General features: G+C 46.9%; 1 protein-coding gene across 2 annotated transcripts; it reads left to right on the top strand.

The window, feature by feature from the left end:
• The first annotated feature begins 331 nt into the window (after positions 1 to 331).
• Positions 332 to 22,788, top strand: Elp3 (elongator complex protein 3). Of its 2 annotated transcripts, none has more exons than XM_075873149.1 (16): positions 332 to 479; positions 556 to 652; positions 723 to 813; positions 871 to 918; positions 979 to 1,049; positions 1,631 to 1,694; positions 3,338 to 3,406; positions 3,905 to 4,140; positions 4,660 to 4,740; positions 6,633 to 6,759; positions 8,127 to 8,320; positions 16,415 to 16,571; positions 17,286 to 17,458; positions 17,832 to 17,886; positions 21,234 to 21,315; positions 22,581 to 22,788. In XM_075873149.1, the coding sequence occupies exons 1-16, from the start codon at positions 461 to 463 to the stop codon at positions 22,667 to 22,669; spliced, it is 1,653 nt and encodes a 550-aa protein (XP_075729264.1). In that variant the 5' UTR covers positions 332 to 460; the 3' UTR covers positions 22,670 to 22,788. The 2 variants fall into 2 exon arrangements, with proteins under 2 accessions (XP_075729264.1, XP_075729263.1); XM_075873148.1 differs by having other exon boundaries at positions 553 to 652.
• The last annotated feature ends 4,561 nt before the right edge of the window (positions 22,789 to 27,349 follow it).

The following is a 27,349-nucleotide window of genomic DNA, read 5'->3' as shown; positions in this document are numbered from 1 at the left end:
CTGCACACACCCAGACACGCTTCCAGAGGCGAACCAGCGAACCCAGCGGCGAGTCGACGAGAGAGCGCGGAGCGCGCGCTTCGCCCGCATCACTATGCCGACAGGAGCGCCGTGGTGGCCGTCGCGGCGGCGCTTGAAAACGAGGATCGCGCGCGCTCGGCGAATATGCGGGCGCTGGCGTCACCTCCCAATTCTAGTACACTCTACCACAACTAATCACAAAGGCCGTGGCCAAGTCGGCTCATGGCGGCTCGTACGCAGTCAAGTAAAGAAACGTGTGTTTATTCTCACGTCGTTCATGAGATATTTTCACGTCTTTGTTGATGGCGGCGCCCTGTGCGTGTTGTTAGCAGTGCGTGCATGTGCGCTTTGTGAAATTTCTTTGTGGTTGGTCGCAGATATGTTTGCACGATCCGCGATTCTCTCCTAGTTACGGTACGTGTGCAGTAGAAATTCAGAGATGACTGTCAAACAGAAAGGTGAGTGATGAGTAATGATTGGACCTGACAGGTTGTCAGTGTGCGTAGCGCAGACGATTCCTCTTTCGCACAACAGGCGTTTCTCAGGAAGCCCTCAAAGTGAAGGTAATATCAGAAATCATCAAAGAACTTCTAGCAGCGCAGAAAGAGCGCAAAGATGTTAATCTCAACAGGTAAGTGGCATCGTCGCGCCCGTCGAGCTGTCCTGTCTCGATGTTACAGCGAATTGCGTCGCCGTTTCAGCGTCAAATGTCAAATATCTTCAAAGTACGGTCTCAGTTCCCAACCGAAGATCGTTGACATCATCGCTGCTATGCCTCCGGAGTATAAAAAGGTGAGAGCGTCCAGTTTTTGTTGGTTAGGTGTGAATGGCTACTTAATCGTCGTGCAGGTACTTCTACCGAAGCTTAAGGCAAAGCCGGTACGGACTGCTAGTGGGGTAAGGAGCCGTTCAAGTCTGGATCGTATGTCGCCATTCTAAGACGTGGTTCTTTTGCAGATCGCAGTTGTGGCGGTCATGTGCAAGCCTCACCGGTGCCCCCACATCAACATGACTGGAAACATATGCGTGTAAGCATTCGTTGACCATGACAACACGTGGTCGCGGGTTCGATTGCTGACTCCTGCGGTTGCCGCATTCTGTTAGCGGCAGAACACAGAAGGCCCTCGTGTACCGTCTTTTATTACATACACGTTAGCGAACAAAAGGTGCTCTCATACGGGGCTAGCATAAATTGTTCATTCAAAAAAAGCTCACGTACACATATGCATTATCTATGATAGAAAACACAAACTCACGAAGTTTGCATTGTGTAAGATAGATGGTAGCTTAGCTACTGCAATCCTTAGTCGAAGAGCGCATCAGAGCTGCAGTGCAGACAGGCTATTGACAGGAGTATGCTACAGAATGTATTGAATGAGCTTGTTTATTGTTGTGTCACCTTAACGCTAATATATTGAAAATTTGTTGAGTGTCAACTGAAAATCTGTTGAGTAACACTTGGTCAGTTCTCGGCTCTGTTGGTATGTTTCATGTGTGTACATGTAACACTGCTGGAAATACAGCCTTTCCTGAATGAATCAATAATTTATGCTAGCCCTGTGTAATCAGAAACTTCCCGTCAGGATGTCTGTCATTGGTGTTGTTGCAGATACTGTCCTGGCGGTCCAGACTCGGATTTCGAGTATTCCACCCAGTCTTACACAGGTTATGAGGTAAGCTCCTTGCAATTTTTCTGCGTAAATGTAGGTTTCACTGATCAAGCGAAGAATTTTTCTGTGACATGTAGCTATAACATGGCAGAAAGCTATGCTTTGAAGGCCAATCTTATCTTTACAATGCACATTAAATGGTAGGACAAATTCGTTAACATAATTGAGGGTGTCTTAGCGCTGAGAAGTAATCAATATATATATATATATATATATATATATATATATATATACATATATTAGAAGGTCGCAGGCTCGGTTCCTGTTCACGGCAAGTTATCTTTTCACCCACTTTTCTTTCTTCACATTTACATTACAATTGGGTCTATTAACTTCCCCTATACATCCCTTGGCATTATTTATTGTCTGTTAGAGCTCATTAATATTGTGTCAAAACACGAAAAAACGAGCCCTTAAGTATACACTTACTTCTCATTATATATATATATATATATATATATATATATATATATATATATATATATATATATATATATATATATATATATATATATATATATATATATATATATATATATATATATATATATATATATATAAGGAAAGGACACAAAAGCACTGTGTGTTAGGTACGATTTGTGGAAAAAAGGACTTAAAGACGCCGAGGAACGTCAAACCAAAACTGAAGAAGACGAGCGGAGGGCAGGTGGCACGAAGACGACAACAAGGAATGAAAAAGAAGAGGAGAAGAAGGAATGTGCGGAAAAAGAGAGCTCGAGGGTTGAGGCCACGAAGGCAGAGGAAGCGGTGCCCCGCTCGAGAGGACGAGTTCCTGGCAGCGTTCCTGAGCCGGACGTGGGACCCGTACGTGTCGGCCAGGTCGAGCTCCGGTGTGTCTGTTCGAGGTCGAGTCCGTCGGCCTGTACAAGGTCCAAGGACGGGGCCTGCTGAACGGCTCTTGCCTGGGTGCAGTGGCCGGGAGCAGGTTCGTGGGCGAGGCCTACCGGGTGTGGTCCTCGTGAGCCGTGGCCTGATCCCGGACCTCAGGAGCTGCGACCCTGACTGCTGGGTTAGCCGCGACGTCCGACTCAACGGCGCTGCTCACGGTAGCGCATCCGTGTGCCGTCAGCCGTTCCAGCCGTGCCACTTTTGCCCTCGCGCACGTCGACGACCGCATCATGTCGGGACGATGGGGATTCAAACTGTGAGACAGCGGTTTCTTCTTACGAACCGAGAACTATACGCGCTGGACACTGAGTTAGCGTAGCCGCGAACTCTGCGCAGATTAATGGCGGTCTGACTCGTGCATGTTGCGTGATGCTTGGCGTATAGGGTTGGATATATAGTTTTATTTTCTCCTGTCACTTCCTTCTCTAGTGTACAATATAAAGCTTCTTTTGTTCGCTTAAATTGTTCATGTTAATCCTTTCTCGTCCGCTATAAACATAGTGACGAACGTCCTTAACCATCACAATATATATATATATATATATATATATATATATATATATATATGCCTCAGCACACTTTAGTTTCTATGCATTGTTGGTTGAAATTCTACTGCAGAATATGTTGGAGGTACTTGAAAAGCGCTTACAATTTTGATCCAGGATCAACTGCATTGCAGCGTGATTTGCATGAGCATTTGACGAAGTGCACATGCGGCTTTTCATATTTTTGCCCAGCCAACATCTATGCGAGCCATCCGGGCCCGATATGATCCCTTTCTCCAGACAAGGCATCGTGTTGAGCAGGTAAGTTTGATCGAGACCCGTCATGAAGTCAATGACCCAAAGCATTCTAAAGCTCACTTTAGACATTATGTGCTTATTAAATAGCCTGTTGTACCCATTTTGCCTTTTTTTGTTTACATTAATAGCTGGGAGAGTATTAACAAACACTGCTGTCATTAGGCGGCAGCAAGTAACTCTTAGTGCACAACATATTGGCAGAGTTATCAGCGAAGCTTACATACGTGACTACCTTAGTATGCTTAACAACGCAGTTGGCCATGCATGCAGTCATCAAGGGTAATTCGCCAAGGCAAACACGTAAGAGGGAGACAGAAAGTTGGGTGGGCAGTTGAAATTAAGAAGTTTGCAGGTATAATGTGACAACAGAAAGCACAGGTCCGGGTTGATTGGTGGAACATGGGAGAGGCCTTTGCCCTGCAGTCGGTGTAGTTAGGCTGATGACATTGATGTAGTGCACATTTCTGCTTGAATCTTTAGCACGTGCTGTTATGAATGCAGCTCCAGCAGTTGGGCCATTCTGTGGACAAAGTGGAGTTCATCGTGATGGGGGGCACGTTCATGTGTCTACCCGAAGATTACAGGGATCGGTTCATCCGCAGCTTGCACGACGCCTTGTCGGGGCACACCAGCAGCTCAGTGGCTGAGGCTGTGAGGTACAGCGAACGGGCCCGCACGAAGTGCATCGGCATCACTATTGAGACACGCCCAGACTACTGTCTCAAGAGGCACCTTGGGTTAGCCTTGACTTATTACACTTGTGAATGTCATGCAAAACACAACGGTGCACAGACGTAGCAGATTAGTTGATGTCAGTGCTAGTCATATGGTTTGCCGGGCAGTGGCTGTTTTGAAGAAACAGCTAAAGTAGGTGTTTGGTCATGTTGCTAATCTATGTAAGATCATTTATAGTACGTAAAAAAAACAAGCCAAGTGTAGACAAAAGGTATCCTAATGTAACTTCTATAAGTTAGTTCATAGTGCTAAAGTACAGAGCACTAATTTGGTACAGGACATAGAATAGTGCACAGAGCTTAGGACTTGGGCTTTGTTTAGAACACGTTTAGGATTGTGGACAAAAAGACACATGACACAAATATTGGGAGTCATGTGTTACGGAATAATTCCTTGATACCATATTTAAGGAAACTCTTGCTGGTCAGCTCTTAATAGCAGCAGTTCATTTGCACACTGCATTCTTTCCAACTTATCTACAGTGCGAAACTTGCATTTAAGTTGACTGATTTTTTTTTCAGCGATATGCTTCAATACGGTTGCACCCGGTTGGAAATAGGCGTGCAAAGCGTTCATGAAGATGTAGCAAGAGACACTAACCGGTGAGCAAATATGGCGTAACACTTGTTAGGTGATTTCTTAATGGTGCCAAACGACTTCTATGTACAGTCAACTGCCGATTTTTTGGACCCTCTTGGGAGCGAAAAACCGTTTGAAAATTCGGGCAGTCCGAAAAAATGAATGCAAGCAAAAAAAAAGCATTATTTTACTGATAATTTTCAATGCAAGCAAAAAAAAAAAACGCACCATTTTGCTAATATTTCTCAATGCAAGCAAAAAACGCACCATTTCATTGATATTTCTCGGATCAAGAGGGTCAAGGTCGAAGTACCAGACTTCCGGAACTCTACCAAAGCATCAGTGGGGTGGCTCTGTAAAGAGCCGCTAAAAAAAATGCATGCAGCCTACAGCGGGTGTCGTCACGGCAGCCAGTGTTAGAGCTGCAGTGGCTTGAAAAACTTGTTGATCCTTGTTTGAACGGCATTCCGCTTGCATGTGATCACATTCGCCTCGATCTGAGTAAGGGTCATGTCATCACTGTACACTGATGACAGCGTCATCAATGCTCGCATCAATTCGGCGGTTGTAGGTGGCGCAGGCGTTGGTTCCTCATTTTCGAAATCAGAGTCGTCTGAATCCGCCATAACCTGACTGACGCCATCGCAAGGACGATGAAGGTGGAGTGGGGGCCATCGCAGGCAAGTGAAATCCTCACGATGTGAACAAAGAAGTTTGCTGACGAGCGTCGAAGCACCTAGGCTTAGCGTTGCAGAGCACACTTCACACGATTGCACAACCACGCACTAGGCTAGCCAAACACCATGTGGGCTGCGTAAACAAAACAGCGCGACGGTGCCTCGGGTACTCTGAAGGTAGCGCTGGTAAACATTCAAGATAGCCAGCGTGGCCAGACCAAATCGGTGTGTGACGGTTAGTTCTAGTTCGAAGTGGTGAAACGCTTCGCGAAAGCGCTACGCGGGAAGCCAGGGAGGCACGCACGAGCACAAGCGCTAAAGCAAAAGGAACTTTATTGGCGCCAAATAATTTCCGGGTGGATAGTTTCGATTGTCAGCGAAGCACCCTTGCACGATAAACGCGACCAGTGTTAGAAATCTCGGAGGCAGTGTGTGTTTCTCCACTAACGATCAACGAGTCCAAGCAACAGATGCCGCCACAGTAGACCGGCGTGCCCATTTATGCGGTCGTAATCGCGTTGACGGAGTTGTGGAGGTTTCCACGGGAGGTCAGTGGTGGTTTCCGACCTTCCGTCGCGTCAAAAAGTCCGGAAATAGGACTTTAGGAGGTTCGAGCGTCCGAAATTTCAGACTTCCTTATACATTGATTCTATGGGGCCCGTGGCGGTGCCGTGAAGATGTCCAAATTATCGGGCATGTCCGAAAAATCGGCAGTTGACTGTAATATTGAAATCAGCTTATGGCAAGGTTTACCCTTTTTGCCAATGGCATAGCCAGCAGTTTATTTTTGAATGAGTATATTTCTGACTGTGAAGTATGGGCTATGCAGTTGTGTGTTGTTGGGTGGGCTCTTAGCCAAGATATTTTTGGGCAGCCGAGATATTTTGGGGTGTGATGGGAAACTTTAGGGCAGCTGTAACAGAAGCTTAGTGTGGTCACGTTTTTCAAAACCTTGTAGAATTCTGATTGGGCATTCTTTCTGGAAGTCTTTCTGTGCTGAAATGGACATTCATTTCAAATTGTAACATTATTTTAGTGCTTATATGGTAACTCTTTCACATTAAATTGTTTCTTTGTAAATGTAGTTGTAGTAGTATTTTTGCTAAAAGCTTCATTTCTTAACTTGTGTCCCCGAAAGAGGTCTTATCTCCTGGTGTTCTTATAGTACGTCACACTGTCACAGCAAGCCCAAGCACTTGTATCACGCTTTTCTTTTCTATGCTTCCACCCATCTTTAGTGGTCACACCGTTAAAGCTGTGTGCGAATCCTTCCAACTGGCAAAAGATGCCGGCTTCAAGGTGGTGGCCCACATGATGCCTAACCTTCCAAATGTGGACTGGGAGCGTGACCTTGACCAGTTCGTGGTAAGGGCTGCCTACCACACCCTTCATTGGTAGCAATACTGTGCTGAGTTTGCACCATTTGTTAAGGGAATTGCCAGTAAATGTGTCACTTATAAGTATTTTGCTTTAAATACAGGCCTCCCAACTCTGCACAACTAGCCCTACTTACAAGTGTGATAATGCCCTAAATTGTTTCATATACGTAATATTTTTTATTGCGATAGCAATTATATGGACACTCTCGTCTGGATTTTGCTGCCAATGTCGACGTGGACGTCAGTGTCAATGTAAAGCACCGTATATGCATATGTATCTATATATATGAAAATGCAAGAAAGAAAAAAAATCCCAGAAAAAAAGACTCCGGCGCGTGGAATCGAACGTGGGACCTCCGCGTCATGAATGCGAGGCGTTGATCATTGAGCGGCCGAGGTACCCCCTTCAACGTTCAAACGGCAAGCTATTCATATAGCTATTCATATATTCACTTACCACTGTTGGCAAGCATCTCGGGGATTATCAGCAAGATGTCGCAGTGAGCGCGCGGCGGCTCTCGTCTCTCACGCGTACTTTGGCCCGCGTAGAGAATAAGGGGGTGTACACTCGATCGCGCGCCCTTATCTTGCAGTGGGGAGAACCGTCCGTCTTGGCTAGCCTTTGCGTTTTGTCGGAACAATTCTGTCGTAGTTAACGGGTGCACAAAGGTCACTGTAATCGTTGCACAGCCTCTGTTTGCGAAAAGGGCACGCTTTTCAAACACAGCGAAGTAACAACTGAGACACTCATTCACGTTAATCTGTACCTGTGATTACATTTCGCGCGTCCTTTGTGCATGAGAAACGCAAGGCACGTTTCAATCTGCTTGCCATTCTGCATGTGACCTTCCAATTTGTTGCTATCGTGTTCATTGCTTCGCCTTTGCGGCAGAGCTGTGACCTTTTATCTATGTTGATTTTAGCATCTGAAAATTTAACGACGAGGACTTTAGAGGGCTACGGTGTTATGTGAAAGGCACTGTTTCAATTTTGTTGGTTTAGCAGATAGTTTTCTGCATCATAGCTTGATCGTGTCTCTACTGTGCTTGTTTATTTCCTTATGTTTCAACAGGCTTTAGTTTGTGAGAGTATTTCTCTACATTGCTCAACTGCCTAACTGATGATCACCCTTTGGCTTGATTATGAGAGCCACATCTGCTTTGTTCATCACCTAATATTACCAGCACACTGTGCTTGTGCAGGCTTTTCGCAAAACATACTGCACCCCTATTTGTTCAGCAATATGCCTTGTGCATGAGCTATCTTTGCACTTATGAAATAGTGCAATGCTAGTTATATTGAGAACATTTTATAAAATGTTAAAATGTCTTTATTTGTGTGTTTCGTGCGCAGGAGCTGTTTGAGAACCCAGCGTTTCGTATGGACGGCCTCAAGATCTATCCAACTCTGGTAATTCGAGGCACAGGCCTGTACGAGTTGTGGAAGACGGGCCGATACCGCAGCTACCCTCCAGGCTTTCTGGTGGACCTCATTGCCCGCATCCTGGCATTGGTCCCCCCGTGGACGCGTGTCTATCGTGTCCAAAGGTATTGTCGATGCATGAAGGACATTGCAATTTCTCTCAGTCAATCCACGTGATTGCATGCAGTACCGTATTTTCGCGTGTATAACTTGCACCTGCATATAATCCGCACCCCCACTTTCAGCTCACCGAGAAAGAAAAAAAAAATCCCCGCGTATTGCCCGCACATTTGATATACAGGAAAGGCTGTACAAAAGCTACTGCTCAAGCAACATTGCACATATGTAGACAGAAAAAGCTTTATTTAGCAAGCAGAATACACTGTCTGCAAGGCCATTCACAATTCACTCACTGTCGCTGCTCTCGCTAGAGCTATCACTTGAGCCGCAGTCCTCACTATTATGCACAAAGTCATCTTCGGTTCCATCCATGTTGTTTGTGATGCAGCATTTCTTGTAACTTTTTCCCACCATCTCACCTGGAATGGCCTTCCATGCCTCAACAATCCACTTGCAGAATAGGGCAATGTCAGGCCTTCGGACTCGTCCTGTCGGCGTCAAGTCGTAGCAGCCTTCGGCCATCCACTCGGCGTAATAGCGCTTGAAATGCGTTTTGAAGGGCTTGTTAAGCGACACATCTAGAGGCTGCAACATTGACGTCATTCAACCGGGTATAACAACTAAGTCGGTGTCGTTGCGTGAAAGGCCGTCCTTTACTCCCTCAGTTGTGTGGCCGCGGAACGAGTCAAGAACGAGCATGGATCTCTTTGGGAGCATCGCACCAGGCCTCTTCTCCCATACCGTCTTGATCCAGCCTACGAACAAGTCACTGTTCATCCACGCATTCTCGTGTGCGCGCACCACCACACCGGCAGGCAAATGACCCTTTGGTAGAGTTTTTCTTTTCAAGATGACGTACGGTCGCAGTTGCGTGCCGTCGGTGAGGGCACAAAGCAAGACTGTAATGCGCAGTTTCGTGTTCCCGCCGGTCAGCACGCTCACCGAACTGCTGCCCGTTTTCTCAATCGTTGTGTCCAACGGCATTTCAAAATAAACAGGAGTTTCATCCGCATTGCCGATTTGCGAGAAAATGTAATTGTGCTGCTTTCGCAGACCAATTACATATCTCTGGTACTTGAGCAGCTTCTCATAAGAAGCCGGCAAGCATTGACATATTGTAGTCAGCCGTCTGATTGAGAGCCCTTACCGCTTCATAAAGCGGTGCAGCCATCCGCGGTTCGCACAAAACTCGTGAGGTAGGCCTAGCTCCCTCGAAAGTCACCGCACTTCCACTTGGGCCATCTCTGTCGATACGGCGTGACCCCTCCTTCTCACATCTTCGATGAACTTTACTAGCTCCGCCTCCAGCCCAGGGTAGGCACCGGTCTTGGAGCCACGAAATGACCTACGGTCGCGGTGTGCGGCTTGTAGGCTCTCTTTCTTCTTTCTCCACAGTCGCACGCAGGACTCGTTCACATCGTGCCATCTTCCCGCTTCGCGATTTCCAAATTCCTCGGCGACGGCGATGATCTTAAGCTTTTGCTGTGCCGTGAAGGCCTGCCGCCGTACGCTACTCATGGTGACAGAACAGATCGACTTAGGTTTGGCGAACGGGTCGAGATGTGGAGAACTAGCGGTATCAGCAAGGTAAAGAGCGCTCACACTCGGTGACAACTTGACAGCACTACCCCTTCTAGTACACTGTAACAGCACCCTGGAAACAATAGAACCGAAATGCATGCCTGCTACCGCGTCAAAAAGTAGTACATTAATTTACTGATAATATCTCTATAGGCACTATAACATCTCATTTGCCTTGCTGAAATAAATACTGCTTTATTTATTATGAAACTTACTTTATTTATTATGAAACTTTTTTAGACAGCACCACCTTTTCTGCAAGCCCTTTCCAAAAGTAAACATGACGTCTGTGACGTAGGGACATGTGGAGGGTCACTGAGCGGCCGCGAACGTCTGAAAAATATACTTGTGGTGTGACAGTGAAATTTTACACTGAACAATCGAATTGTCTCTCCCCAAATGTTTTTCTAAACGCTTCAACGATGCAAGCAAGTGAAGCTACTTGCGGAGCAACACGAATTTGCGGAAACCGCCTCCGTAGCCTTTGCTACACTGTTAAGGGGCTTCACAGCACAACATGCATTGCTGTGAATCAGCACTATAGGAAAAACCCCACGTATTATTCGCACCTCCACTTCTCCATTGAAATTTTTGCGTTTTTGGTGCGGGTTATGATGTTACGGGGAATAAAGTATACACTGGTGAACAAATTTGTACTGGCGAACTTACTAGCGAGCTAATGCGTACGATGCTGCTGCAGTCCGAGCACGTTCCCGTTCAGCACTTTGTCGTCGTCATCCTCAAGCATCTACTTAGCCCGTGACATTACCCGCCGGCGGCAGAAGCACCGTCCCGGTGCGATCAATTCTCGAGGCGTGAGAAGTATGGCTTAAGCCGTGAGACGTGCACTATATCGGTCGGGACTGCAGCTGGTACTGACGTGGTATGGAGTGGAGCTATCTCATAGGTCACGCTGGTGACCTTGCGTATGACGCGGTAGGGGCCAACGTAACGGGACACTAGTTTTTTGCAGAGACCAACACGACGTGAAGGTAATCACAGCAAGACGAGTGACCCCGGAGAGTACTGTACGTCGCGGTGCCGGCGATCGTAAGCACTCTTTGGTTAAGCTGCGAGGCACATAAACGATCCCGGGCGACCTGGCGGGCGATGTCAGCTTGGGCCAGGGCATCACGAGCATAAGCAGTCGATGAGGGGGCGTCAGATTGGAGCATGGTGTCCATCGGCAAAGGCGAGTCATAACCGAACAGTAGGTAAAAAGGGGAAAATCCAGCTGTATCATGACGTGAACTGTTGTATGCGAAGGTAACGAAAGGTAAGTGGATGTCCTAATCTTTGTGATCCTTGGAGACATACATCGCTAACATATTCGTCAAGGTACGGTTGAGGCGTTCCGTGAGGCCGTTGGTTTGCGGATGGTACGCTGTAGTGAACTTGTGGTGGGTAGAGCAGGATCGCAAAAGCTCGTCGACTACTTTAGATAGAAAACAGCTGCCGCGGTCGGTGATCAACTGACGAGGAGCACCATGACGCAGAATGATGTCATGAAGAAGGAAATCGGCTACATCAGTAGTGCAGCTGGTGGGGAGGGCGCGTGTAACGGCATACCGCGTTGCGTAGTCGGTAGCAATAGCAATCCACTTATTACCGGTGGCCGACACGGGAAAGGGTCCTAGAAGATCGAGGCCGACTCGGAAAAATGGCTCATCTGGTACTTCAATGGGCTGGAGGGTACCAGCTGGTCTCAGAGCAGGTGTCTTGCGGCGCTGGCAGAGGTCGCATGCCGCAACGTACTGTCGCACAGAACGGTAGAGGCCAGGCCAAAAGAATCGGCGGCGAATGCGGTCATACGTGCGTGACACCCCTAAGTGTCCAGCGGAGGGGGCATCATGCAGCTGGGCCAAAACGTCTGAGCGAAGATGCACAGGAGCAACGAGTAAAAGCTCAGCACCATCAGGGCGGGTGTTGTAGCGGTGCAAGATGTCGTTGTGAAGAACGAACTGTTGTAAGGAGTGGTCAGGGTGGGGAGAGTGCAGACTATTGATAATAGCACGCAAAGAGGGGTTGCGGTGTTGTTCAGCAGCTATGTCGGTGAAGTCGGTAATTGAAAGAACGAGGGGATCTTGCTCATCTTCCCTCGTGTCAGGGGGATCGACTGGGTAACGGGAGAAGCAGTCAGCATCCTTGTGAAGTTGTCCGGATTTATAGGATACGGAAAAAGTGTACTCTTGTAAGCGCAGCGCCCAGCGACCAAGGCGTCCCGTAGGGTCCTTGAGTGAGGAGAGCCAGCAAAGCGCATGGTGGTCCGTAATAACCGAGAATGGTCGGCCATACAGGTACGGTCGGAATTTCGCAATGGCCCAGACGAGAGCTAAGCACTCGCGTTCTGTGATGGAATAATTTTGTTCCGAGCGCGACAACAGCCGGCTTGCATACGCGACGACGCGGTGCATGCCTTGTTGCCGCTTCGCAAGCACTGCGCCTATGCCGTGGCCACTGGCGTCAGTACGAAGCTCCGTGGCGGCAGATGGGTCGAAGTGTGCTAGGACTGGTGGATTGGTGAGAATGTCAACGAGCGATGAGAAGGCATTTGCTTGCTGTTGGCCCCAAGTGAATGCAACATCCATTTTGAGGAGGCAGGTTAGGGGACGGGCTACTTCAGCAAACTTCTCGACAAAACGACGGAAATAGGAGCACAGTCCCAGAAAACTTCGGACGTCCTTGGCTGAGCGGGGTGTGGGGAAGTCGCAAACTGCTCGGACTTTCGCAGGGTCTGGTTGAACGCCCGCAGCGTTAACAAGATGGCCGAGTACGCAGATTTGGCGTTGCCCAAAGCGGCATTTGGACGAATTAAGTTGCAAGTTGGCACGTTAAAAAACATCAAGCACTGCGGACAGGCGGGTAAGATGGTCGTCGAAAGTAGTCGAAAAAACAATAACGTCGTCAAGATAGCAGAGGCAGATGGTCCACTTCATGCCTCGAAGTAGAGAGTCCATCATGCGCTCAAATGTCGCGGGGGCATTGCATAATCCAAAAGGCATCATCTTGAACTGATAAAGTCCATCAGGAGTCACGAAGGCCGTCTTCTCTCTGTCTTTGTCGTCCACAGCGATCTGCCAGTAGCCTGAGCGAAGGTCTATTGAAGAGAAATATTTGGCACCGTGCAAGCAATCGAGTGCATCATCTATGCGCGGTAGGGGATAGACATCTTTCTTGGTAATATGGTTGAGATGGCGGTAATCAACACAGAATCTCCAGCTATTGTCCTTCTTTTTAACAAGTACAACGGGTGAGGACCAGGGACTAGATGAGGGTTCGATTATGTCCTTATCAAGCATTTTATCGACTTCTCGCTGTATAATAGCACGCTCCGGGGCTGACACACGGTAGGGTCGTCGGCGAATGGGTCGAGCGTCACCGGTGTCGATGCGATGGGTTACCACAGATGTCTGGCCCAAATTACGCTCGCCGAAGTCAAAGATGTCCTGATAAGAAGCAAGCACACGGCAGAAAGCAGAGACTTGTTCAGAGGTGAGCTTGTCAGATAGCATTGGCTTGAAAAGGTCGGAACAGGAACGTGACGATAATGACGTTGATGAAAAATCGGGTGGCGAATTGGTGGTTAGAGCAGAAACTGTGTGGTCGACCAGTGGTGTAAGATGCGCAAGTGACATGCCGCGAGGAATAACTTGCGCTGAGAGGCCGAAATTGAGGACGGGAAACGAAGTTCGGTTGTCCTTAACGGTAACCACCGTGTTGGGGAGTGCAACATTGCGTGTCATGGCGACGTCAGAAATTAGGGCAGCAACATAATCACCATCGGGTACTGCAGGATACGGCGAGAGTTGGACTTGGACTGCGGCTTGCGGTGGAAGTCTAAGGAAATCGACAGAGCGTAGACGAGGTGGGCTGGTAGAGACGGTCTCCGAAAAGGATGGTAGTTCGAGCCGAAGAAGACCTTTGGAACAGTCAATGAGCGCAGCGTGTGAAGTCAGAAAGTCGAGTCCAAGGATGAGGTCATGAGGGCAATTTTTCAGTACAGCGAACAGAACTGAAGTTTGATGCTCAGAAATTGTTAATCGCGCAGTGCACATTCCAAGCACAGCAGGAGTACTCCCATCCGCTGTACGAAGGGTAGGTGCAATCGCAGGCGTCAGAACTTTTTGGAGGCGGCGGCGAAGGTCTGAGCTCATCACAGATATTTGTGCACCGGTATCAATAAGAGCAGTTATAGGTAAACCATCAACGAGAATTGTAAGAAGGTTGCACCGCTGGTCGGGAGTAATCAGAGGATTTGCAGTCCGAGTCGCGTATGCAGCGTCACCTCCGGGGGCTGCACCGGCTAGTTTTCCGAGCGACGGTCGTAGGGAGACCGAGAACGACGGGGTTGGGGCGAGCGGGACTGACGACGCACGGGCGATGGCGAGCGGCTGGTCCGACGTTCTGGATTATGCTCTGCACCTGTCTCAGCACGGTAGGACGGGGCATAAGGTGCACGTTCATAGCGAGGCCGCCAATCATAGAAGCTCGGTCGAGGTGATGAGGTCCACCGGCTGCGGCAATGGCGAGCGATGTGTCCTATCCGATGGCACGTGAAACATATGGGCCGATCATCATGAGTGCGCGATTCAGCTGGGTTTCGTCGTGGCGCAAACGTGCGGTTCGGAGTGGCAGCCGCAACGACTGGAGCCGAGCTGGAAGTAGCGGGGGCATTTTGATGAGGTGGCGAAATGCCCATATTCGCGATCTCTTGGCGAACCACGGCCTGTATCATCGAAACAGCATCGAGGTTGTGTCCTGGCGCGCTGACGCTAGACATAGCGGGAGCCATAGCCTCGAGTTCCCGACGGACTATTCTGGTGACGTTTTCTGGCGCTGGTGGTTGGTGTAGTGTGGGCAAATCTTCGCAAGAGGACGTAGCCGCCGTGTTGGGAAGGCGGTCAAATCTGTGAACTATGCGCCTACTTTTTGCCTGTTCGAAGCGACGACATGCTTCGATGACCGACTCCACCGTCGAGCAGTCCTTGCACAGGAGAAAATTGAAGGCGTCATCCGCAATTCCTTTCAGGATGTGTCCGACTTTGTCCTCGTCGAGCATGTCCTTGTCGACCTTGCGGCATGAAGCCAACACGTCCTGGATGTACGCGATGTACGGCTCTGTGGATGTCTGGGCACGAGTCGCAAGCTCTTTCTTTGCAGCCACTTGACGTCCGATGGGTTTCCCAAATAGATAGCGCAATTTCTGCTTACAGACGTCTCAGCTAGTCAACTCTTCTTGATGTGTCTCGTACCAGAGTTTTGCCGTGCCATGCAAGTAAAAGATGATGTTCGCCAACATAAGCGTCGGACCCCAATGGTTGGTGCTGCTGACGCGCTCATATTGAACCAGCCAGTCATCGACGTCTATGCCACTTGTGCCGTTGAATGGACCTGGGTCACGAGGTTGCACCACAACGATCGGCTGCAGGGCTGACGAATCTTGTTGACATTGAGTAGCCTGGTCAGTCATCGTGGTAGCTGCAATGCGCCGTCCGCTGCGAAGATCCAGCTCGTTGGGCTGTATAGCGAGTGGTACCCCGCACCTTCCACCAATGATGTTACGGGGAATAAAGTATACACTCGTGAACAAATGTGTACTGGCGAATTTACTGGCGAGCTAATGCGTACGATGCTGCTGCAGTCCGAGCACGTTCCCGTTCAGCACTTCGTCGTCGTCATCCTCAGGCATCTACTTAGCCCGTGACAATATGCGCGAAAATACGGTACTATGGCGGGGGTCAACTAACAATATCGGGTTACAGCCTTCACCAACCTAAGGTTGTCCCAAGAAGGCAATAATCATTGTGAGCTACAATGCTCTCAAGCGTTGTGGCTCATACTGAGTGTAAAAATACACTGTTGTGGTCTATGAAGATTAGTTGCCTTTAACTAAACGTAGCGTACGCAAATAATTGCACATCACAGAACGTGAAGACAGTAGGGTTCTTGTTAAATGGCATCGTAGTAGGTCTGTCACACTGGCCATTTCTTAGTGGAAGTAGTACATGTTTCTGTAAAAAAAAATAAAATTAAATGGGCAATTGCAGCTGCTGCTTAGCCCAAGGAAAAGTGTAAGTGCGCTTGGAACTACGATAAGCATAGAACACGCCTCTTGACAAGATCAGCAATGAAACATTTTGCAGCAACTTATTTGCTGAATGTGACACACTCGGTAGTCTGACAATCTAGTGAGACATGCTGGTAAATCATTTAGCTGTGTTATTGACAAATCCCAGTTTTCAGAATGTCCACTTCTATCTCTCTGTTCTTTAAATCTGAGCATGGGCAAATAAATATATACTTTCAATGCCAAGGACGAGCGTCAGAAGTGTGAAGATTGCATCATTTTTACCAAGAGCCACCTACTCTTTTGATGCTGGGATTGAGTTGATTTTTATTTCTTCAAATCGCTTCAGCGTTTCCTGCCTATTAGGATAGTTTAACACACTTGAAATGTTTGTCATTCAAAGTGTATGGCTTAATAATGTGTCACCTCGTTAACGACTCGCATCTTTCAGAGACATCCCAATGCCACTGGTGACCTCTGGTGTTGAGCATGGAAATTTGCGGGAGCTAGCTCTGGCTCGAATGAAGGACTTTGGCACGAGGTGCCGAGATGTGCGCACACGTGAAGTTGGCATTCAGGAGATCCACAACAAAGTGCAGCCCGATCAGGTGTGTGCGAGTTTAGAATAAAAACGGCTATCATCTAGAAAAAACAATTCAGCGCCACTCATGTGGGGCTGTAACAGTGGGTATTTTTTCGCAACAGTGTGTGTACTGTGTTCGCTAAACATTTCTGATTTTCATTGCGGGGATGAGGGGCCGGTGCGGTGTATGGTTAGAACACAGTGCTTACCTTTGTCAAGCCATGAAGTATCAGCAAGTTCCTTAGTAAATGTGTTGGCATCAGGGCCGCAGCTAAAAGGGGGTTGAGCGCCAGTTGCCGAATTTAGTCGTCCCCCCCCCCCCCCCCCCGAAAAAAAATAATTTCTGGGTGCAGCCTCTGTTGGAAACCATGGCATTAGAAATTTACTAACTTCTCATCTCTTTCCTCTACCCAATAACTTCAGTCTTGCTTTGATGTCGGTTATTCTCAATAGCAAATGGCACAATGGATATGGCGACTCTTTTGACTCTCATCTTGCTTTTTTATAAAAGTAACTATTTAGAATTGAGTAAATGGATAGGAAGATTAACCTTCATGAAAAAAGAATATGACAGGTTGTAATATTTTATTTGAGTTTGCTTAAGCATGAATTATTACTGTCCCGAGGTTGGTAAGTGTAAATGACAAAGGCTGCATTGTATATCTCTTCATTATTGGGCTGTTCTAGCTTCTGGTGAATTTGGCAGTGAATTCAGGTGTTGTTCATGTTCTTGACACAGGTGGAGCTAGTGCGGCGCGATTACGTTGCCAATGGCGGCTGGGAGACGTTTCTCTCGTACGAAGACCCCAGGCAGGACATCCTGGTTGGGCTGCTGCGACTCCGCAAATGCTCCCCCGACACCTTCCGTCCCGAGCTGGTGAACGGATGCTCCATTGTGCGAGAGCTACATGTGTATCCTTTGAAACGCATTTTATAAGGCTCTTTTCTTCGCTTGTACACATTACTGCCTTGGCGGATGAGGGTTGTTCGTTGCGGGGCCTAAAGTGACATGCAGTAAAAGGAGACAAAATGTCATAAGTAAGAAAAGAAAATATACGATTGCACCTGTCCTACCCCATGTGTTGTCTTAGGAGATTGAGCTGCATCAGCCAATCAGTCACGCTTCAAGAATCGCTGGCAGTATATAATCACAGTTGACCTTCAGTTCAAGATTCTTGCCATTTCAGCATGTCATGGAATTATGCTCATAGTAATGAGTATCAGATATGAACACTTTGTGCTTCAAATGGCGTGCTACTGTGGCTCCTTGACTCAGAACACGCAGATATGGAAGTGTTGTACCAGTGAGTGCCCGAGACCCCACCAAGTTTCAACACCAGGTGAGAACTTAAGCACTGCTTATTGTGCATCAGACTAGACGTGTCGTGACATGCTTTCTGGTGCGGCTATTAAAGTTACCATAAAAGCCGGATCACTATAGGTCGACCCCTCCCCAAACTTTCAATCTCTGAAAAAAAAAAAATTAAATCTCAAAGTATCGCGGCACACCTTGGTAAATATACGACACAACCAGCTGCACTGTGGTGACACTTTTCTTTATTTGCATTCTAATCTTATGTAGTTAAAGGCCAGAAGGCCACTAAGTTCTGTCACAGCGACTCGTCCGAACTTGAGTCCGACGACGCCTGTTTTTCACTAGTAACGTCGCAGAGTGCATCGTCTTCTGTTCTGTCCAATGCGTTACTAATGCAGCATTTGCGGAAAGACGGAAGTACGCCGCCTCAGCGCAAAACCCTTCCGCTTCATAAATAAGCGCATCCACAATGGCGATCCCTTGAATCGCGCCCTCATGATCCCAGAGCCATGCACTATATCGAGAGCTTTCATGTGGATGCACTTCAGTGACTTCACTGTTACGGGTAGCAACCTTGCACGCCGCTCCCGGATGAATTCGGTGAGTTGAATTTCTAGATCGGTGTGCACTGCAGTCCATCCACGAAACGATGTTTTTGTTTTGTTTGCTGCAGCATGTGATGCGCTGCTTTTGCCTCCTCCAGCATCGGACGTTTTTCTTCGATGCACCGAATTCCCGTTGTTGCCGCCAGGTTGCCGTGCACTTCAACGTACTCGATAACTTCTCAAGGCCTATCTGAACTGTCGTCGACTACCACTCGTTTCTGAAGGAAATGGAAAAAAGAAAACAGCAGACTGGCAGCGGATAACTGAGGCAAAATTGCGTTGCTAGAACATTGTAGGCCTTGCCTAGTCTTGCCCACCCATAGAGTTTCCTGCCCAATGGCGCCGCTGCTGACAATGGCAATAGAGGCTTCCGATTTCAGCCGCCCGTTGTTGCGAGACTTCCACATTTTTTTTCTCCCGATGACGGGTACATAAGATGAGGCTCGACTTTTTATCGCATTTCTTGAAGAAAGAAAAAGTTGACCTATATTCTTGTTCTCACGACATTCCGTACACTGCCTCAGTATCATACACGGAGGCAATCAGATTGGTACTATACGAAAATAGCAGTTACTTTGAAACGGCTATATACCGTAATTACTCGAATCTAACGCGCACCTTTTTTCCGGTTAATTAAGCGAGTTCATAAATCGCATGCGCGTTAGAATCCAGTACGAAAAAAAATGAATACGGTCATTCCATTGTCATCGGCATTCCCAAAATGGCCGCCCCCTACGTGCGTCGGCATGGCGCGTCGGCCGTTTCTGCCTATGTGTTTCCCTTGTGCGGCACTTCGTACGTGTACTGAGGAGTTCGTCATCTTGTAGTGCATTAGCATCGACGGCATGGAAGGGCCGACTCCAAAAACTCGACGAGTGCACCACGATGCCGCTTTTAAAAGAAAAGTCATCGCGTGTGCCGAAACTGACGGAAATCGGGCCGCATCGCGGTCGTTCGGATTTCCCGAAACGTGCATGCGGAACTGGCAGAAACAAAAGCAGAATATTGTGGACAGCAAAGATTCACGCGAAGGCTTCAGTGGACCACAGCAGGGTCGGTTTCCGCAAATTGAAGAGCTGCTCGGCGAGTATGTGATTGAGCAGTGAGCGGCACAGCGGCCTGTGATGACAGATATGCTCCAAGTGCAGGCTATGCAGTTAGCCTTAGAAAAAGGTCTAATGCCGAGCCAGTTTAAAGCGAGCTGGTGCTGGCTAACTAACTTTATAAAGAGGAAAGGCTTTTCCCTCGGAAGGCGAATAGGCATATGCCAAAAGTTGCCGGAGGAGTACGAAGAAAAGCACAGTTTTCAGAGGTTCGTCCTAAACTTGGGGCACAAACTACCTGCTTGGGCAAATCGGGAATGCCCATCAGACGCCTCTTTACTTCGACATGCCTGGCACCGCAACCGTCGAGAAGAAAGGGGCAAAGCAAGTTCGCGTGCTGACATCGGGCCGCGGTAAAACTAGAGTGACGGCATTGCTCCGTTGCACGTCAGATAGGCTCCGTACCTCATATTTAAACGGAAGACGCTCCTGAAAGGAGTCGTTTTCCCGAGTGGTGTGATCGTACGGGCCAACGAGAAAATTGGGTGCGCGTTGCAATCGATGTCTTACCTTTTTTTTTTCGTCGTGGAAACCGGGTACACGTTTCAATCGAGGGCGCGGTAGAATCGAGTAAATACGGTAAGCTAAGCACGAGAAATCCATTCTATTGTGAGCAATGGCAGCTTTTACGCTCTGGCACCCTAGTGATTTCTTATGCAGAAATCCAAATTGAAAGAGATATTGTTTGCTTAGATAATTAGAATAAGTAACAGAAGGTAAATAGAGGAATCACTACGAACTCCAATTGTCTGGCCATGGCAGCAGTGAGCTCAGTGTTGACACATTAAAGGGATAACGGAGATGGAATAGCTGAGATAATGTCGTAAAAGAAGGCACCTATTTGCTCATGACAGAGTGACAAAGTACAATAAAGAAGCACATTCATCAATTTCCTGGTGCCTTATACTATTGAAAAAAAATATTATGGAGTGCATTTCGTATATTTAGGCAATAAGAAACCAGCACTTTTGTGGAATTGGTGCAAAGGTCTTTCTTGTGTTGATAAAATGAGTGAACGGTGGCTATTTGTTCTACCTTTTTACACCAGGACTTGCGCATATAACTGACCCCGAATAGAAAGACTCATCTATCGTATAGTAAATTTCGAGCTTACGAAGCATGCTTGCATTTTCTTTTTTTTTGTGCGATTTTTATGTACAGTCGCACTCAAAATGACTTGCAACAAGGAACATTTTAAGCCACGAGCTCTAAGATCATCTATGGTGTCTACTGACAATTATTTCCACAACAAAACGCTGTTCTCTGACTTTGCAATGACCCCAAATTATAAGTAGTGCTTAGTCGTGAGATAAGGTCAAGATGAAGCCATGCACACACACTGAACTCGTGAGGTCACATGTTTGTGTATCAAGTGATGTTGAGTGCACCTGTACATCTCTCAGTTCTCGGTGTAACACATCTATAATTAAACTGATGCTACCACTGCGCATTGCCTTATACTTTTTTTCAAAGAAAAAGTTAGATGTGCAGGCCTGGACATTATTGCTGAATAAAAAGAGACGTTACATACATTGTTTTTGTTGTCTGTATCTCTTATGTCTGTGTCTTCACTCTTTACTTTCTCTATTGTATGTCCACTAATTAGCTCAGTTTTCTACAGTTCTAAGCCTGTTACTGCTTACATGCTCTTTCGTGAAACTCAGGGCTTCGGAACGCTGCTTATGGAAGAAGCGGAGCGCATAGCTCGCGACGAGCATGGCTCGCGCAAGTTGGCAGTTATTTCAGGTGAGTCGAGTGGCTTGCATAAGCATAAACCACCTTGTGAGCCATCAAGCTGGTTGACATTTCCATTGATGTTCCGTGCAGGCAATTTTTACTTTTTTGGGGAATTTTCACCTGTCATTTTGAGCCAAAGGTAAAAAAAGAATCCATTTGATATTGCAGGGGATTTCAGGAATGGTTAAATTCTCCTATGACGACCAATAATTAGCGGTCACAGTGCGCCTTCATCTGCTGTGATCAATTCTGGCTCATGCACAACGCAAGCATAACCCTTGAGATTTATTTCTGATATTTACGCAGAGCAATTTCTTGTTCACCATTGGTGTAAGCCCACAATGTTCAGTGTTGTAACAGTATATAAAATGATGAAGTCATGCTATCGTTGTGTGGTAGTGGATGGGCTAGTCATGATTTTAAAACTCTCCAATACATCAGACACGTGTAATTATAGTATTTGTGTGCATGGATTGGGGCGTAAATTAGTACTGTTTTGCAGGGAAATATGCTGGGAATGTTGCCAACGTTTGCAGGGGAAAATCCCTGATATAGGGAATTTTTATGTCTTTGAATGAGAATTCTTCGGCGTAGTACAGAACATCACTGGACATTTCTGGTGATTTACCTTGATGCTGTGGTGGCAGCAGCAGGATCGTGGTACGCTTTTAGTGTGCAGCTCGCAAAGTATGTAATTAGGTACGTGATACGAGTTTCCTCCTAATTATGCAGGGCGACAAGCTGAACAAGGTTAACAATTTCATCACGTGCAACATACATAGGCAAGAAGCTAGCATGGTCGCTCATTTTAAAAGCTTTATTATTCCATTCGCTGTCATGGCTTATCATTCTTCTGATTATGCCATATTGCATCTTTTTATTGCATTTATATTGTTGTTCGATGAAGACTTTGCATCTTTGCTGTTATTAAAGGAATGTTAGAAAAGAGGATGACAACGAGTACAACACTTGTGATCACTTAAAAATTTTAATTTTGGTGTTATACATTTACACGAGGACTTCTCTGAGGTGTTAAAGTAAAACTGTTTGGCTGAAAAGAGTCCTTCGTGGTCTATTTATTCACCGTTTTTCAGAAAAATAAAAAATGCTGCAGTGTTTTTTTTTTCTTTTTAACCTTGTGGGCCTGCATCTGTAATGCACTGATGTTTTCATGGTAATGTCCTCTAAATGTTGATCTACTTAAACCCGTGTTGTCTTGAATTTAGTGTCTCAGGTACTAGTGTAACCTTACTGCTTTTTCGTTTGTATTCCAGGTGTAGGAACCCGAAACTACTATCGCAAGCTTGGATATGAGTTGGATGGCCCTTACATGTCTAAGCTACTCACAGCCAACTCCACATGAGTATTTCTGTGGGAGGTACCCTGTGGCAGCGCATTGTTGTTGCATCCTTATTGCGAGATTGTTAATGCAGACTGTACAGAGAGAATAAAGTGTTGGTGAAGTTTGTTTATTGATGGCAAGCCAGTCTTTGTCTTGGAACTCCAGCTGGCATATTTGTAAACACCCATCCTTGTTGCACCTTATTCGTTATGTCATAGTAAGTGTGCATTTAGAGTGTAGTACCTGAGCCTTTTATTGAACCTTTTATTCTGGCGATCGAAATTAGGAGATTTGTGCAAGTTCCAGTGCAGCAGTATAGTACTGGTCCAAAAGAAAATGTAGCCATAAGTGAGGCTACTGGTGAGCCGCACTCCCCTGACCCACCTCGTGGCATGACGATAGTTATAGTGCGAGAACAAAACGACGACACAGAGACAAGAAAGACACGCTACCAACTAGCCCAAGCTCCCACCTCGTGGACTACACCGAGGGGGGGGGGGGATATCCTCCTCCCGGTCTCATTCGTGAAGTAGGATTAGGGATATTTCCCGCCCAACCTACTTCTGCTATTCCAACAAGAAACACTTCCGCCTTGCTATGCTCAACGAGCTACTACCGAATTTCGCCATGACGTCCGGTTCGAACTTCGCGCGGTGTTAGCTTTACATAACTTCCAGTAGATGGTGCAGCCTTCCAAGTGGGTGGCCGTAATGAGAGTCGAAGAGGTGACAGATTTTCAAGGGAGAATGAGGTAAACGTCGGTTCCCTTTGCCAATAAATGGTAAATTTGTCTGTCTGTTTATCTATCTATTTCCTCTTTAAATGCGTTCTGGCCGTGCGCGCGCGCGTGTGTGTGTGCGCGCGTGCGTACTTGTGTGTGTGTGTGTGTGTGTGTGTGTGTGTTGCTTTGGATAGGCTCTGGGTGGTCCGTTCTTTGGGCATAGGTCGCTGCGGCCATGCAAATGTTCTTCGTAAATCCAGGGTATTCTGCTGCGATGCATATATTTGTGGAAGGAATCTTAAATTTAAGGGCTCGTTTTTTTTTTTGTTAGACATGATATTGATAAGAACTAGCAGACAGCAATGCCAGGAAAAGTGTAGTGGATGTTATTAGAAGTAAGTGTAATGTAAGTGTGAAGAAAGAAAAGTGGATGAAACGATAACTTGCCACATATAATATGCGGGCTTTAATGTAAAAACCATATGATTATGAGAGACGCTGTACTGGAGGGCTCCGGAAATTTCGACCACCTGGGGTTCTTTAACATCCACCTATATATAAGCACATGAGCCACAAGCGCTTCCGCCTCCATCGAAAATGCTGCCGCCGCGGTCGGCATTCGATCCCACGACCTGCGAGTCTGCAGCCTACAGCGCCTTAGCGACTTGACCATTGTGGTGGGCAATTTGTCATAAAATTAGGTAGCCAGCACCGCAACCACAATTGAAGTTATAACTTTCTCAATGCTGCAACCAAAAATAGGTTTATTTTCACTGACCTTTCACCTGCGTAGAGACCTTTTCCAAAGCACTTTTAGGACCTGGCATGGCTCTGAGAATACCTTATAGCCACGCAGAATACTTGTGTATGATTCCTGCTGAGATCCTGATTTTGACTTTTCATTTGTCGTGTCTGTGCTACCGATGTCAGTTTTTATTGAAACTCTCACATATAAAGGGGCCCTGAAACACTTTTTTGAGCAACCATGGAATGAATTCACTGGAAGAGCTTATTGCTTCACGAATTCAACGCCGCCAAAATTTGAAGGATCCGTCTAGTGTGAGTGGTGTTACAAAGGTTTGTCGCATGCTGCAATTGCATTCCCTCTTTTCTCGTCCCGACGCAAAGCGCTGGAAACTGAGGAGGAAGAGATGGGAGGGGCAAGCAAAAAACGTCACTCGCACCTCGTGACCTCGAGCATTTTTACTTTTAGGGGCGAAGCTCCTTAGGGCGTGGGCTGTGCGTCCCCTGTAGCCTGTATGTAGCCACCTCTAGTTTAGTTCTTGCAGTGTTCACTAGATGGCAGTACCGTCCCCTGTATCTAGCCACCTCTAGTTTAGTTCTTGCAGTGTTCACTAGATGGTGATACCGTCTCCTGTATGTAGCCACCTCTCGTTTAGTTCTTGTAGTGTTTACTAGATGGTGGTACTTGTAGCTGATGATGAAAAGATGCAAGATGTTTTAAACTAGAAAGCGGTACTTGTAGTTGATGAAAGACGCGAGATCTTATAAAATAGGAATGATGTCACATATGGCGCGTGTCATTGGTTGAAGGCAATCGTTCGATTTAGTGCGGCGACGTACGCTAGGGGGAGCGATGTAATATAATCGAGTGGGCAAAATGTACAGAGGATTCATGGTTTACCAGGTTTACCTCTGGAGCTTCGCCCACTCATCATCATTCACTTCGTGGATATGGCGGAATTTTTTTCTTTTTTCGAATTCGCAGCTTTTTCAGTGTGATCGTGCGCGCATGGATAGATGAATGGATGTATCCGTCTGTGCCTTTCAGATCGGGTAAAGCCTCTTGATCTCAAGATCAAGGGGCTTTAAGATTGGGCGGTGGCTCATGCCACCTAGCCATAAAGTTAACTACTATCATCATCATCATCATCAGTCTGACTACATCCAGTGCAGGACAAAGGCCTGTCCCATGTTCCGCCAGTTAACCCGCTCCTGTGCTTGCTGCTGCCAATTTATACCCGAAAACTTCTTAATATGATCTGCCCACCTAACCTTCTGTCTCCCCTTAACTTGCTTGCCTTCTCTGGGAGTCCAGTTAGTTACCCTTAACGACCAGCGGTTATCCTGTCTACGCGCTACATGCCCAGCCCATGTCCATTTCCTCTTCTTGATTTCAACTATGATATACTTAGCCCCCGTTTGTTCCCTAATCCACTCTGCTCTCTTCTTGTCTCTTAAAGTTACACCTACCATTTTTCTTTCCATTGCTTGCTGCGTCGTCCTCAATTTAAGCTGAACTCTCTTTGTAAGTCTCCAGGTTTCTGCTCCGTAGCTAAGTACCGGCAAGATACAACTGTTATATACCTTCTTCTCAAGGGATAGTGGCAATCTACCTGTCATCATTTCAGAGTGCTTGCCAAATGTGCTCCACCCCATTCTTATTCTTCTAGTTACTTCAATCTCGTGGTTCGGCTCCGTGGTTATTACCTGCCCTAAGTAGACATAGTCTTTTACAGCTTGAAGTGCACTATTACCTATCTCAAAGCGCTGCTCTTTTCCGAGGTTGTTGCACATTACTTTCATTTTGTGCAGATTCATTTTAAGACCCACCTTTGTGCTCTTCTTGTCTAACTCCGTAATCATGAGTTGTAATTCGTCCCCTGAGTTACTGAGCAATGCAATATCATCGGCGAAGCGCACTCTCCATTAACTCTGTTCCCATTCTAGGCTTCTGAAAACCTCCTGTAAGCACGTGGTAAATAACATTGGGGAGATTGTGCCCCCCTGCCTTACACCTTTCTTGATTGGTATTCTGTTGCTTTCTTTATGAAGCTCTATGGTAGCAGTTGATCCCCTGTAGATTTCTTCCAGGATGTTTATATATACTTCATCGACACCCTGATTCCGCAGTGTCTGTATGACGGCTGATATTTCTACTGAACTACTATCACTGTGTGTTTAAGGATTAAATTTCACTCGCACTTCGATTGTAGCCACTAATCAGTTAGCCTCCTCCTGGTTATTTATACCTGTTTAAAGTCTATTTTGCGTTCACTGTCACTAAACCCCAATGCTTTGAAAAATTTGCGGACAAGTGACGGCCTCTCGTGGCGACCTCTGTAACAACCGAGCGCGCCACGTTGAAATCAGCCAATGGCTGATAGATGGGCTTACTGGGCTTATTTTCCGTGATTTGTAGAAAGAAGGGGAAGCTATATTTAGCTGACTTTGATAATTTATCGTGAATTCCAGGCCGCGTGCTGCGCTATAATATTTGGCTCGCGTGTTGTCGGGAGCCTCTACTACCGATGGGCAGCGTTTTCTGACCATGCTCAAAAAGTGTTGCACGGCCCCTTTAAGTTACTCATGTCTGTCCTCGCTGTTCCGGTATAGATATAAGCTATCAATAACCCGTGATATATATCCCCGTACCATGGCCCCTTGTATACGGGTGTGTGCCACAAATGTCTAGAGACGTCCCTTGACATGTGTGATACACACCGAAGCGCGATGTTATCCTTATTGAATTTTAAGCAGCCTATTAATCGGATAAACCTGCAGGGGTGGCGACTGTGCCTGCATGGATGCAGCCATGCGAATTTATTGCAATGTTTTACTTTCACTGTCAAGTTCGCACGGAGCGCTATGGTATCGCGTCTGATGTGACGTGGCACCTACATGCTTTTTCTTTCTTTTCTCTCTCTCTCTCTCTCTCTCTCTCGTTCTCTTTTTAGGACGTAAGATCGCAGATAATTTCAGGATCAGGGTATGCATTTGGCGCGTTTCAATATTGAAAAAGGCAGAACTGGGGAGGGGCGGGGGCTGTTCGTGTCATTTGCCTTGGAGACGTGCGTAAGACGTGCGCATTGGGGGAGGCGAGAGGGGGTGTGAAGCCAGCCCCATCCTCTGATATAATCGGGAAGAGGGGGGGGGGCAAAGTTAGCCCTATACATGGACATAATAGGGTTAGGGGTGCTGTGACAAACTTAGCCCCCCCCCCCCCCCCCCTGTCCAGA

Source organism: Rhipicephalus microplus, chromosome 9 (genome assembly GCF_043290135.1).
Source record: "Rhipicephalus microplus isolate Deutch F79 chromosome 9, USDA_Rmic, whole genome shotgun sequence".
Classification (NCBI taxonomy): Eukaryota; Metazoa; Arthropoda; class Arachnida; order Ixodida; family Ixodidae; genus Rhipicephalus; species Rhipicephalus microplus.
Note: the sequence above shows the minus strand (reverse complement) of the source record. Positions and strands in the feature narration are given on the sequence as shown.